This window comes from Chelmon rostratus, chromosome 8 (assembly GCF_017976325.1).
Source record: "Chelmon rostratus isolate fCheRos1 chromosome 8, fCheRos1.pri, whole genome shotgun sequence".
Taxonomy (NCBI): Eukaryota; Metazoa; Chordata; class Actinopteri; order Chaetodontiformes; family Chaetodontidae; genus Chelmon; species Chelmon rostratus.
The window spans coordinates 2922255-2936013 of NC_055665.1; the positions used below are offsets into that span (position 1 = coordinate 2922255).

General features: G+C 42.7%; 1 protein-coding gene across 1 annotated transcript in view; it reads right to left on the minus strand.

Annotated features, from left to right (window-relative positions):
* Positions 1-5229: 5229 nt before the first annotated feature.
* The window catches only part of si:ch211-113g11.6 (uncharacterized protein LOC559008 homolog), a 32759-nt gene continuing 24229 nt past the window's right edge, over positions 5230-13759 (minus strand). Inside the window, exons 11-14 of the mRNA XM_041942253.1 lie at positions 7848-7963; positions 6962-7134; positions 6427-6482; positions 5230-5576 (exon numbers count right to left, since the gene is read on the minus strand). Of these exons, the coding sequence (XP_041798187.1) occupies positions 5230-5576; positions 6427-6482; positions 6962-7134; positions 7848-7963 (692 nt within the window). The remainder of the gene's footprint in view (positions 5577-6426; positions 6483-6961; positions 7135-7847; positions 7964-13759) is intronic.

The window sequence follows — 13759 nt, forward strand, 5'->3', positions numbered from 1 at the left end:
CATCAGCAGCCTCACTGAATGCTCCTCTTCGGACATAAATTGATATTTCAGCCATAAAGCATTCATTAGTGTAAGACTGCTGGCTTTTCTTTTTAAGTCCTATCACTTAGCCTGCTGGCTACATCATCTCTAATTGTTGGAGCAGACAGGTTTGACACCCACGTTCCCGTAGTGCTGATTAGTGGAGTCGATTGCTGGCTCAGCGCTCATAAAATGCCATTGATCAGAGCGAGCAGACCACAACAGAACGGCTGCAACACCGTGGAAGCAGCCAGGATGAGTTTGACCAGTGGAGACTGGACTCATGATGCGTGCGATGTCAGTGGATTTTAAATACTGAATAGGTTGTATATCCTTTTAAATATTCTTGTCAAAGCACCAAGTATTGGCCAGCAGATGGTGATGAAACATGCTTGTCTTTCAGGCACCTCCAACAGAGTGTCAACCATTTTGTGATCTGGTGTGTGCAGCATGCATCTTATCATCAACAGCAACTTTAAATGTGTGTGAAGAAGTAAGAGACAAATTAAAACCACCTCAGTCAACCTAAAATATGGCAAGTTGTTGGTATAAAAGGTCATTTCTTTGAATAAAAAGCCCTTAATCAACAGGTTAAATACACATGTAAGGGTGCTTTTCCCTTTATTCACACACTCATTTCAATATCTATCCATTATCAGTTTGAGGCATCATCAGGGTTGGGATTTAAAATCCAAAATATTGTCAGGCACAAATAAAAAAATAAAAGGTTTGCCCAAGGTACAGAATAAAGGAATGGATAAAATTGTTGACTGCGATGTATTATTGGTTTTTTTACTGGTTTTCTGCATGGATCTGATAATAAGAGATCTTTAAAAGGGGAGGACCCCATAAAATTAACATCACAACATTAGAGGTACCCCTTACTTGATGTAAAGCACATGTTGAGATGTGACTTTAATGTCTTATTCATCCTGTAAAAAGGCTATAACTCCATTACTACCATCCATTAAATATCCTCTTAAAATCCCATTAAGATCGCCTTGGTTACATCACTGCTGATAAATGAATCAAATTCACACAGTGCTTTCAAATAAACACAAAATCTGTTCTTTATACTTATATTTTATTAATTTTCACCGCACATGTTCAGGGAAACACATGTCAATATGGATTTGTTACATGAATATCTATTGCACTATAGATATCTGTCTTTTAAAAATACATGTTATGGGATGGCATTAGACTGGCATGGCACCAATATAAATCTCTTTTTTTTAATAATAGAGTTTGGCATGTTACTTTTAAAATTAGATATATCAAGACACATAATCGTGGGCACACATCATGTACAGTACTTGACACTCAAAACCCCAGAGCAAACAAAACAGCGACCCGCTTTACTCGACATCGATTCGCTTACAGCAGATAGCGCGATCCACAAAAACGGCTTCCTGAAGGCAAATAAAGAGGTTGCTTTGAAGGAGATTGGCCTTTATCTCGCTGGCTGACGATGACTGATGTGAGTGAGCGATAACTAAAGCAGCCGTGTGAATGTCCATGTCAGAGCGAGGACCTGAACGCAGACGGGATGTGGACACAAAGTGCTGCTAAATGCTAGAAATCTGAATCCGACGCAGCAACTGGAAAAGTGTGGATATTACAGCAACGCCTCGGCGACCTGAGGGTGATGATCCGGTAGTACTGAATGATCGATGGAGGCCTGATTCCACATGTCGGAGGGCCAGTACCGCTCCTCATGAGGAGGAGAGATACAATCAGCTCCATGTTTAACAATCGGTTAGACAAGGTCGTCAAACCCCATGTCCCAAATCCAGCCTATAACACAGACAAATTCACCTAAACTCAAAATGCCAGCATACAGACATTAATGTCCAACAACAAACAGCTGAGACTGAGGAGCATTAACAGCTTGGGTAAAAGCTTCTGCCAAATGAATAAATGGGATGTTTCCACATCCATGGGCACATTGTGTTATTTGCACAAATGGTCACTTTCTTGTGTACTTAACTTTCTAAATTTGCTGGACCGGTCAGAGAGAAGTTCTAAAGTTAATGACATACTGCACTTATTTATCATTTTCAACTCTGAGAGGCCATCTACGTTTCCTCCAGTTTCAGAGAAATATTATACTTTTCACCTGACAGCTGTAGTTACTAACTTTGTTGATTATGATTTGGATAAAACTCTTTTATTCCAACATTTTTGTATAATTAAATACATTTTAAATAACTATTTTAGTGTTCTTTTAGTTCTTCTTGCAATATGAGTGCTGCTCTATACTTTATGCTAACGAGGAAACTAAAGGTGCTTGGTTTAGGTGGAGGAAACGATGGCAGCCATGGTTTAAATAAGCCAACACTCACAAAGTCTACTGCGACCTGATGTCTTATAGAGAGAGAGGACAGACATCATCCACATGACTGTAAGAGGTCACCTATTAGGAAAACTTAAACATACAGTTGTTTTTTTTTAGGCATTTGAACAAATAACCAATGGTGCCTCCCTACAGTTAGGTGTATAGTATGGACTTGGGACACAGCGAAGAAGCCTTTGATTTCAGGTCTGTTTGCCTAATTAGCATTGGCCTTTCCGGTTGTGGTGCCTTGTGATAACAGGTTTGTGAGTCAAACCACACACACACGGCGGCCATGGCTGCAGCATGAAGGAGGTTATACAGGAAAATGCCACGAGCACGTCTGAGTCAGTTTCCTGCCAGAAGTCTCCGACAGAACGGCCTGAACGATAACAGCCTTCACGACATGTTGGCTGGTGGCTGGTGTTAATTTCCCGCCCTGGTGGCGACGCAGAGACACAAAGATGATTAATATGCATTAGACCTGCAGTGGGTTTGTGTTTGTGAGTTTAGTTGTGGCGAAGGCCGATGTTGTACATGCGCTCAGGGTTTGTCTGGGATAAAATATGCGAGGTAACGAGCGAGGGATTGTGTAAACGAACACTAAATGTAGCTTTGCTTTTTCTTTCTTTCTTTTTTTTTTGGCACGGCCCACATCAGTGCAATGCAGAAAGCGAGCAGATCCCAGAGCAGCAACACACAACCGAGCTGAATGAGAAACACGACACTGCTTCACGGGTGAGAACACGCTGCTCGTATCCCTGACGGTGTAAAATAAATTCTTTAATACGGCGCGTGACGAGCCGGCTCCATTGTCTAATTAGCTATTAATGACATCTCTGCCACAGTGGAAGGCTCGGCACGGCCAGATTTATGTAACATTACTGAATGATAATTTGCAAAGCTCTGGAGAACATGCTAATCCACTGCATAATTCATCACCGCACAAGCCTCCTTCAGTCAGCTGATCAGTATTCATAAGGTTTGGCCTTGGTTTTTGGCGTTTCAGTGCTGCTGAACTGCAGCTACATTCATTTCTTTTTACGTCCAGCTTTAATCTGCTTTCTTAGCCTTAATTAATTTTGTGTTATTAGAAGAGAGGTTGAGGGATGATGCTGCAGATGTAGCATGATGCCGCTGCCCTCGCTGCTGGTTGTGGTTGCTGCTGTACATCAGCGAAGCGTCTCGATGGAATCTGTCGAGCCTTTTGTTTCACAGCATAGAGATACAAAAAATAACAGTTTTCTTGTCTATTTGCACTGATGTCCCTGGGGAACGAGGCAAAGCAGTCGATGGTTACATATCATGTTCAAACTATGGCATAAAAACCCAAACAATCAAGACAAAGTTCCACACACGTAGGCAGCAATGGTAGAACTCAGCATCTGCAGAGCAATAAAATACAGAACATACTTCACGGATCTAAGTACAAGCCTTTTTTTTTCCTAGCAAACTATAAAATGCAAGCCTAGTATGCTGTTCAATTTCATCTGCCTTTATGATATCGCACTGTAAGTATGTGTTTATTGAAATTGCTATAGTGCAACACCTTGTTCACATCTTTACGCATTGTCAGGTTGACAGAAATTGGATGTCGTTAGCAGCAGAATAGCTCCTCTCTTCGCTCTCCACTGTTTCCTAAATGGACGGTCGGGATTTTGCACTGACGACATGACGCCAACATACCCAGAATTAGCAAAAACGTCACTGCTGTTTCACATAGCTTGCAACCACCGTCTCCCCACAACGAATAGAAAAGAACCAGAATTTAAACTTGAGTGTTGATTGATAGACATGAATTTAATTATTTAATGCTTTTATGATTAAGACTTTCCTGTTGAAAGATTCTGAGGGCGGTTTGCTCCCTGCTGCTAACATTAAGCATCTTTTTTTCCAAAGGAGCAGTAGGCGATGTTGTGTTTTTCTCATCCTGTACGAGCGAGCGTTTGTGTTTATGATGCTCTGGGGAGGAGGAAAGACGATGGCATGTAAAAAGAAAAAAAAACAACGGACAAAGCTGTGAACAAGGCGTAATAACGATGTCTGATACCATCTGATAAAAAGATGCAAGAAACTGCCTCGTCTGAGGAGGAGGTGCTGAGACACAGTGATGTTCGAGAATGAGCTCATGCCCATCCTCCTACTTCCTGTCAAAAAGCTGACACTTCCTCCCAGCGATGTTGTTAGACTCAGCTGCACTAATTATAGCGCCAAGTCCAACCGAGTCTGCAGTATTCTGCCTCGACTGCGAAATTGTGCTTAGGAGTTTGTGTCCCAGAAGTGTTAAGGCTTTTTAAATCTCAATACCAGACATTTTTCTAAGTACTAATGAGCTATACCAATGACAAGATGAATGATTAGATGTAAGAGCGGTATTAAAGGTTTATATACTCACAAATAAGCACAATCAAGTCAATTTCAAAATAAGAAGAGACATGGTAAAAAGAATTGGCCTGGTATTGGTGTTTTTTTGCCCCACTCATTCGATATGTTTATCTTTATGTGTCAGAGAGGAAAGGTTCGCAAAGCACCTAATTATGGTTGAATAGAGATAGAACTCGCAAGACATGTCAATTTATGGACAGTGACTCCTTTAGTCTCAATGTTAATGTGTTTTCCAGTTCTGATCTTATTAAGACTGCTGCAGCTGCACATATGGTACTTAATGCAACCAAATCCACAATTTAATCCCCTATTTAAGATTTTCTGCACTCTTCCTGTAATAATTGATATGAAAAAAGGTGAATGTTCACCGCTGAACCCAACCATACACTTCAATGGTCTGCGAACCTAACCTCCTAACAGCGGCTCCATGTCTTTCCTGTCATCGGGAGCCAGTAAGGATGAGGGGTTAGCATTAGTATTAGCTGCAGTTAATGGAGCAACAGGGTAGCCACGGCGAGCAGGAGCGACGGCCCCAAGGTGGAGGCGAGGGAAGCAGCCAGGAGCCTGCCGTTGTTGACCAGCCTGAAGGAGATAACCTCCACCTTGAATCCGTCCTCGGTGGCCATGCAGCGGAAGACGCCTTCCTTCAGGGGTGTGTCAACAGCCGGCCCCAGGACACAGAAGTCCCCGGAGAAGAGGCACGGATAGTTCTTGACGCAATTGTCCTTCTCCCAGCGGTAGGTGGCGTGAAAGGAGCGTACAGGGCAGGGGAGAAAGATGGAGGTGTTGGACTGCACCAAAACTTCTCTGGGAGAAGTTCGACGCTGCTTCAGAGCTGTAGGGACAAAGAGATGAAGAGCTTTATATCAAAACCTGATTGAACTCAGCAGTGACTCAGCTCATATCTGGCTGTTTTTTTAAATAATTGCTCCTCTAAACGCTAGATGTTTTGTGCATTTTTGCCATATTTGGATCACCAACCTGGAAAAGCAGACAACTGCCTTCGGCCCCAGAGCCTCAGGGCTCCGAAACCCCCATACTCATTATGTGTCAGTTGGTTTGGGGTTATTCCATTTGGGACTGTGCACCATAAACCGTACTGACAACAGAAAGGCCTGAGGCCTGTGTCACCTCTCATGTAGGGCCTAGTTGGCTTGGGGCCCCTTTGCAGGTTTATCCAACCATGACCTTGAAAACTTGAAAAAATATTTTCCATCCATTTGTATTGCTTTTTAAACTAAAAAATAGAGTCATATAGAGTAAGGACGATAAAACATATTGTATGAAACTTTGCAGTGTGCAGTTTTTTTGTTCTAAGATATCAGTTAAAGATCGTCTTTAGCGTGACTTTGTCGGGAAATAGATGGAAGCTTGTTCTTGTAACCACGGGCAGGACATGTGGCACCACTGACACGACTGGAAATAAATACCATGTTAAAATCTGATCACTCCAGGAGATAGCCGTCCCTTCAGAGGGGAGTAATTGTCGTGATCATTCGGGGTTATAACTGGGTTTTGAGCTTTGAAACAGGGTAAGCCATGATGCTCGAAAAAAATCTCTCCCTGCGGGTTTTGGACTGTTCAATTATATGATAATCATCTTTTTACTGTAGCTGCTCAGAGAGGTTCCTATTTTGGTTTAATTAAGATACAGAGAGAGTGGGAGAGAGCAGATAAGGGCTCACCAGCAGCTTCCCCACAAACCGACGAGTTCGAATGGTCCAGATTCTGAATGAGTGCCCTGTTGGAAAATAATAGAGACGACAAATTAGCAGCATTGAATAGTTTCACAAATGGCTTATGAGCCTCCACATCAACCCACTGTTACTCACAAATTAAACCATGCAGAGACAAATCACTCAACAAAGGAGCCAGAGCTCATGACTGATTTACACTCTCTCTCTAAAAACTGGAAATGCACAAGATCCACTGAAGCCAAAGCAATTTGCTAACCGACGCACGATGAGCTCAACATGCAGTTTTGGTGATGTCATGTTTTTCTTTGAACTGCACTTTCACCATAGTTAAAGCAAGTTTCATCACCTCAGGGCGAGTGATTGTCAGTCAGGACACAAGGAGTTCTTTCTTTAATTGCAGATTTACGTTTTATCTGGCAGTGCTGGTACAATGTTTTTGGAACTGCATTGAGACGTCTTCTCTTATCGGGTCGCGTAAAAACAGATGATGCCACTGCAGCATCGATGTCACATCCAATCATACCCGGTCGTGACGTTGTATCCAGGCGGAATGGCGATGCACTTCCTCCTGGCCCTGTCCCAGCCGCAGTATGGATCCCGGGAAAGGATGCACTCCCTGCAAGTGTCACCATAGCGACCACAGTCAGCCAGCGGCAGCCGCTGGACCTCCATTGCTGTACCAACGTAGAGGTGTCCCTGCGGAGGAAAAGATGCAATTCACTATGTATTTATTGATTCAATAACTGCGCCAGTACTGCTGGAATACATCAGCCAGTGTTGCATCATTATTCAAAACTGCAGACTTTATAATAGCAGAGCATCTGAAGCTGCTTTAAGACCAACATGGGACAATAAAACCCTCAAGTAAAACCCCAGATGATGAATTTCTATACAGAAAAAGATATTTAAGATTTTGCGAGGGCTTCCATATTTCCAAATGGAAGATTAAACAGCCGTTATTATAAGAATATTCATTTATGTTTTCAGATATTGGAAACTTTGAAACTTTTAACTCAGCAAGAAATCAAATGAAATATCTTTCAGATTTCTCCAATAATCTTTTTTTTTTTTTGTCCATTTCTTTTAAAAGACAAATTGCCTTGACTGAAACTGATTGACTGACTGATTTATCCATTTTAACCTTTAATGGAAGGATGAACAGCTTCAGACTGAACTATAACAATGAATTCTGAACAAAGGCTAAAAATCATAACTCGCATTTCTTCCTTTCCTCTTTTCACTTCTGATTGAAACTCTGGTTACTTTATGGCTACAACATGCAGCTACAGTACAACTAATCTTCCTTTTATGTAAGAAGGGGCGGATGCAGCCCTTCTCAGCCATGATGTATTATTTATGGTGAAAGAAGGACTGCAGCAGAAATCACCCTCGACCATTATTCCTCATACCTTTTGGGAGTCAATGGCCATGTTGAGAACGGGGCCCTCGTTGTGAAACAGAGAGTACTGAGATACGATGAAGACCCCCTCGCTGGTGTGAAGAACTTTGAGAACTTTGCCTTGTTCTGCAGAAATAAAGAAGGACAACACATGGTAAATGAGGTGGGGGGTTGGATCACAGGTCTGCAGCCAGTGCAAACATATAGAAAAAAAGCTTGAACATCCACAGTGTTATATGTTAAAATGTATGCATTCTGGTTTTTGCCTAATATGTGGCCCTTGTTCTGCTGTCCAAAGGGTTTTATAAATACACAGATGTGACTTGGCCAGCTTCCACTCTTAAAGGAGTCTGGAGGGCCAAAGGCAAAATGGCAGACTGTAGTTTTAGAGATTTTCTGAACAGGCGTTTGTGAAGCTGCTCTGCAAAGAGGACTGTACTTGTTTTCACCTCAAAGGATGGACCAAAAATCACAGTTCTGGCTACAACAATGCCAGAGAGGAAGTGTTTTACTCAGGCTGAAGATGGTAGGATGAAGTTCACCTTAAATGCATTTAGCAGTGGAACTCAAGTAGCATCACTTTTGGATTCTGGGTAACTTTTGGATCATGGAGCATTCAGCGTCGATCTTTTATTCTTGCCTCCACCTGAGATCTTTTCCATAGCAGAGTGCACTGACATACCAAACTGGTGGAAAATGTGTTTTCTCATTCACAAAGTTGAAGCATTTGCAACCACTGGCCACAATGTAATAGCTTTATGTCGTCTCTCTAACCCTAACCCTAACCCTTAGCCCCAGAAAGGTCATCGGGCTACTGCATGCTAACTGGTTTAAACATATGTTTGGGGATTTGCACCTCCAGAACACAATATCAGCTGCCTTATTGGAACCTTTTGTCAAAATCTAGTCTCAAAACCTTCTTTTTGCAGTTTCGCACTTTAAGTTTTATTTTAGTCAAATTACCACAGAGCAAAGCTCAGGCCAGGTAACTTTCCAGCATAGAATAACTGTACGAGCACAGAGTGGACTGAACACGAGTTTTCCTCCTGTTTACTCTAACTAATTTGTAATTTGCTGTGGGAGCGTGTTTCCAACATCAATTCAGAAATTTTAAAGGATAAAGAAGAAGTTTGCTTCACAGTGTGTGTGTGTGATCAGGAAGAGCAGTTAGGTCTTCACTGCTGATTGACAGAGGATGGATGCTCAATAACGACAACTAGCCACACAAAGCAGTACAAAGTGAAAGCAGGTCATGAGCCATTACACATAGAACGACCCTGAAAATGTCTAGATCAGTCACGTTGCACACACTAAGGACAGAATGTAAATTCAGATGCACCAACCGGGGCAGAAATGCACACATCAGTTACTCAAGACAAGTCAAAACTCAGAGCTCAAAGTCACAGGAGATGAACAGATTCCTGTCATGTCTCGTCAGATCTGTTAAGTGTTTTGTTTACGAGCGTCATGTCTTGTCTTGCACTTCCTGTTTTATTGTGAAACCTAACTCTCCTCTCGTTTCAGGCCCCTTGACTTCCCGGTTTGTTTCCCGCCTGTTTGATTGTCTACCCCGCCCTAATTGTCTCCACCTGTTCCTTGTTACCTCGGGTATATATAGTCCGCATCTCCCTTTGTCCTGTGCTAGATTGTCTCGTGCCATGTCATGTACCAAGCCTTGATTCATCTAGCTATTCTTGACCCTTGTCTCCCTGTTCATGCCTTGTAATTAGTCATCAGTAGTCAGAGTAATTTGTAGCATTTTTCTAGTCCAAGCATTGTTTCATTTGTTACTTTGTTTTCTAGCCGTTTGAGCCATTTTGAGTTTTTTTCCTTGCCTGCCAAATTATCCTTAGGGTCTTTTGTTTGTACTTTGTCGCCATACGTTGTATGTGCTGTTGTTAGATATCCTGAGCGCTTTTTGTTAAATAAATCATTTCCTTTTTTGAAACCTCGCTGTGGTGTTAGAGTCTGCATTCTTTGAGTCCTGAAACCTTGTGCCTCCGGGCTTGTCAATTCCCTGTGGAGAATTTGATCATGTGTAATATATATTCTGTGACTCACATGCAGACATGTCCTCTTTCAAATCTGAATTCATGGTGTGAAGAAAAATGAACAGGAAGACAACTTCACTATTCAATTAACAAAACCTACAAAACAGGCTAAGTTGCCAAACTGCGGCGCCCTTTCAGCCTCAGAATTGGAATACTCAGTGACTCTTGGCTAGCCGCGAGCTAACAGCTTAATTAGCAGCAGTCACAGTTGGCGTCCTCTTGCACTTCTGTTTCTACTCCTGAGCAAAGGGGGGAAAAAAATCAAGTCTACTGCAAGCTGAAACAACAGCACGGCCTCTGTTAGCCAGGTTAGCTTATTATTCTGCTTTCGGAGCTCGCGTGTTTGTTTTCAACACGGAGAACTGATTTTCGGAGCTGCACAGACGAACACGAGGCTCAGTCTGTGTGAATATTTCCTCCTGCTATCATTCGGTCCAGATGAAGTCTGTCTAATGAACTGGGTTTCCCAACAAAGCGCTCCAGCAGACTCACAGGCCTGCTGGAACTCGGTTTGCTTTTGTTCGGTCAATAACGCCGTCTTGCACGCAGCTTGAATCTGAAAATGAAGGAGGCATTATTCCAGCTGTAAACCATTACTCTGTCCTGTGTTCCACCACCAGACAGCTAAGTGCAGCATCGCTCTCACAGTCTGACTGTTTACCGTCTCATGCGCTGCTCGATAGTTCTTTATTACTTTGTACCTTTTGTGGTGCTGAGTGTGGAGATATTTCACTGGACTGAACGCCAACGAAAACCTTCCTCTTCTCTGACTATTTGCATTCTCCAGCTCACTGCCTCCAATCAACCGCTCCCTCCTCCCCCAAATAATGACTTGACAGACTTAAAGGCTCCCTGCAGAAAGATACTCTAACTTGTTTCGTCTTTTGTCACATCTAAGATTATTTTAGCTTCCCCGCTGTGAAAATGTCATCAGAGTTACACCTTTTCATCTCACATCTTCATTTCCTGGATGCTCCCTCCATGAGGCACGTTCTCATTTGCAATCAGACAGGCAGCTTCTTGTTGTCACCTGGAATTCTTTTATCCTGAAACTGTCTTGTCTCTTTATTTTTCCTGTTTAGTCAAAGATAACATTCCCCATTTTATTCTCTTCTTTAATCCCGTGTACAGCTATTTTCAGCTCTTTTATTAAAACAGCGTATCAGCACAAAAATAGCCATTCTGAGGGGGAAAAGGGTGACTGTGCTGAACTCATGCAGCATCTGCTGAGAGAATCTGTTTTTTCAGTTTTATTTATCCAGGGAGAGTTTGCTGAGCACATATTCTTTACCTGTAAACACCCTCCACACTGCCTTTTAATATATATATATACACACTTATACACACTTGTTATCGCCAAGCTTTGACCGTTGGACAGAAGGTCAACACACACATTTTTCCAGCTGGGCTAAGCGAGCTCACCCTCTTTTGCTAACAAGATCTGCTTCCCTTCTCTCTGAGGTACAACCTCCACACATTAACACTGAGATACATTCATTTACTCCCCCAGCTCGTATTTTTTCCCACTCGGGCACCACCTTGGCCCGCCTCTCTTCCCTTTAAGCTACTGCCACCTCCAGTGTCACACTGTGTGAAAAGAAAATAGCTCCTGATCTCAAACATAAAGTCAACTTGAAACAAGTGTAAGGCTCTGACATTTGTGCCGTCCCCGAGGGGAGCTCTCTGCCGTGTCGCCTCCCTGACTGAAGCTTTTACTTCTTCTGGTGGTCAATCTGTCAGTGAGTAACTGAAGGAAATCTTTCACTACTGCTGTTTCCAACCGTCGCCAGCCTCAGAGACTAACTGCTCCAGTTTTCCTCTGGTTCTCAAAGGTCTGCAGCCTTTCACACCTCTTTAGGGCCCTGACACACAACAAACAGACGTCTCTGGGTTGTTCGTCTTCAGGAACCGACTGTAGATTGTGTGTCCTGCTCTGTGGGTTCCAGCTGGCATTCGTCAGCAGAGCTATCTGACTTGCAGTTCAGCTTTACGAATCAGTGATTTACGTTTCCCCCGAGTTGCCACCTCTGACTTTCCTTGTCTCCTTCAACAAGCTGAACGCCGCAGGCTGAGATATCAGACGTAATGGACATATTCTGAGCATTTTATAAAAGCTTATGTGGATGCAGGAACTCGTGTGTCCTTACTGAAGCAGAGAGGAATGCAAGGATGAGGAGTTGAGGGTTTTAGCTTGCTGTAACCGAGAGCTTTCCCTAGAATTAACTCAGTGTTTTAGTTGCCGAACCTTCTTATTAACGTTCTGGTGCTCAGGTCTGTCCGTGAGGCTGTGCTGCACACCTAAGCGGTCCTTTGGCCTTTTTCAGCTGATGCAGAGCACCTGGGCTCTGAGGCTATAAAAGCTGGCTCGTGTGTTCATTACGCTCTTCTGATTTAGCATCTTAAACACCTCCACAGCACACGACGCACATCCACGCACGGTCACTGCTGATCTACACACCCTACTGTTAATTATTCTTTACTTTAGCTTTAATAATTAAATTGTTTAAAGTAAATCTCCCCACGTCATGTTCCCTGAAACAGATTGTGACATGGGGTTAATCAGTATCTCTGCTAGTGACCAAAACCTCAGCGACTTCAAAAAGTAATCGATTTGTCTCGGCCTTGGATTAGTCCAAGCCGCCTTTGAACCAGGTCTTAAACTGCCCCAAATCGTGGTCGGATTTTAAACACAGCGCCGTCTCTAAACATGTTTTTCCAGCTGCAAAATCAGCTGCTCTAATACACACTTCAGACCAAAAGGGGACTGAGAAAACCCACAAGAACAGACTTAAAATACCAACCACTAACTGGGACATCAGACCCCAGCATGTTTAGAGGAGGGCATTTATTGAGTTCCTCTTGAGTGTTGCCTTCAGAAATCAGGTCACAATCAGAGTTAAATAATCAAAGACTTCATTTCAGTTTGATTTAAAATGAACTAAATCTTTTCTTTTTTTGGAAACATGAGGAAACACGGCCGCTGGGTGCTGAGTCTATTATAAGAGTGTGAAAGTAGTTTTGCAACTAATATCCTGTCTGCCATGTTTTCTAGATGACAGACATTGAAGTAGCTGATTATTATATGCATAAATTCTTCTGAATTATTTGCTGGTTGATGATCAAAAGACAGAGAAATTCACTTTGTCAATCCTGCAGGCTGTTCTGTCAGCCTGCATCGTACAGACGAAGTCCAACCAAGACTAGTTAGACAGGTTTAAAACTCAGACTGTACAGTAAGCTGTTTATTAACTGCGCGGCACCGACCTGTCAGTTCCCTCTAGGTCAACGTTATAAAGTGAAGCCTCCAAATACATCTGTGTGCCAGGCGACTGCGACTAGAATAGACAAGATGTGTGTGTCCGCGGGTGGGGACATCAGACGAGAGGAAATCAGATGAGTAACATCCTCTACTTTCATAACAGCCAACATCAAGGTGCCCTTGTGCACGGCACCCACGGTCTAGTCACTGTACTTGAGTTTAAGTGTTGAGCGGCCAATGAGACTGAGACGCACAAAAAGGTGGCCCACTCATAGATGAACCGTTCCAGAGTGCTGCAAGAGGTGAAAAAGCTCCACAGGTTAGCGGTTAGCGCAATTAAAATCTCCAAATGGAGTCAAAGTCACGTTGAAGAGGCTTTTAATTTTGACTTTTTGGAATTTCAGTTACTTCACAAATGGAATTTACAGATGAAATCTAAAATTCAGTTCAGTTCCTTTTCATGTCTGTCTCTTATGTTAAAACATTATACTCAAACAGAATAAAATAGAAGTACTGTCTGTTATAAGGTGTTGTTGTTGTGTGTTGTCAGGACTCTTATACTCTGCATGTGTACCCACAGGTCCCTCCTGAAGAGAAACTGATCTCAGTGAG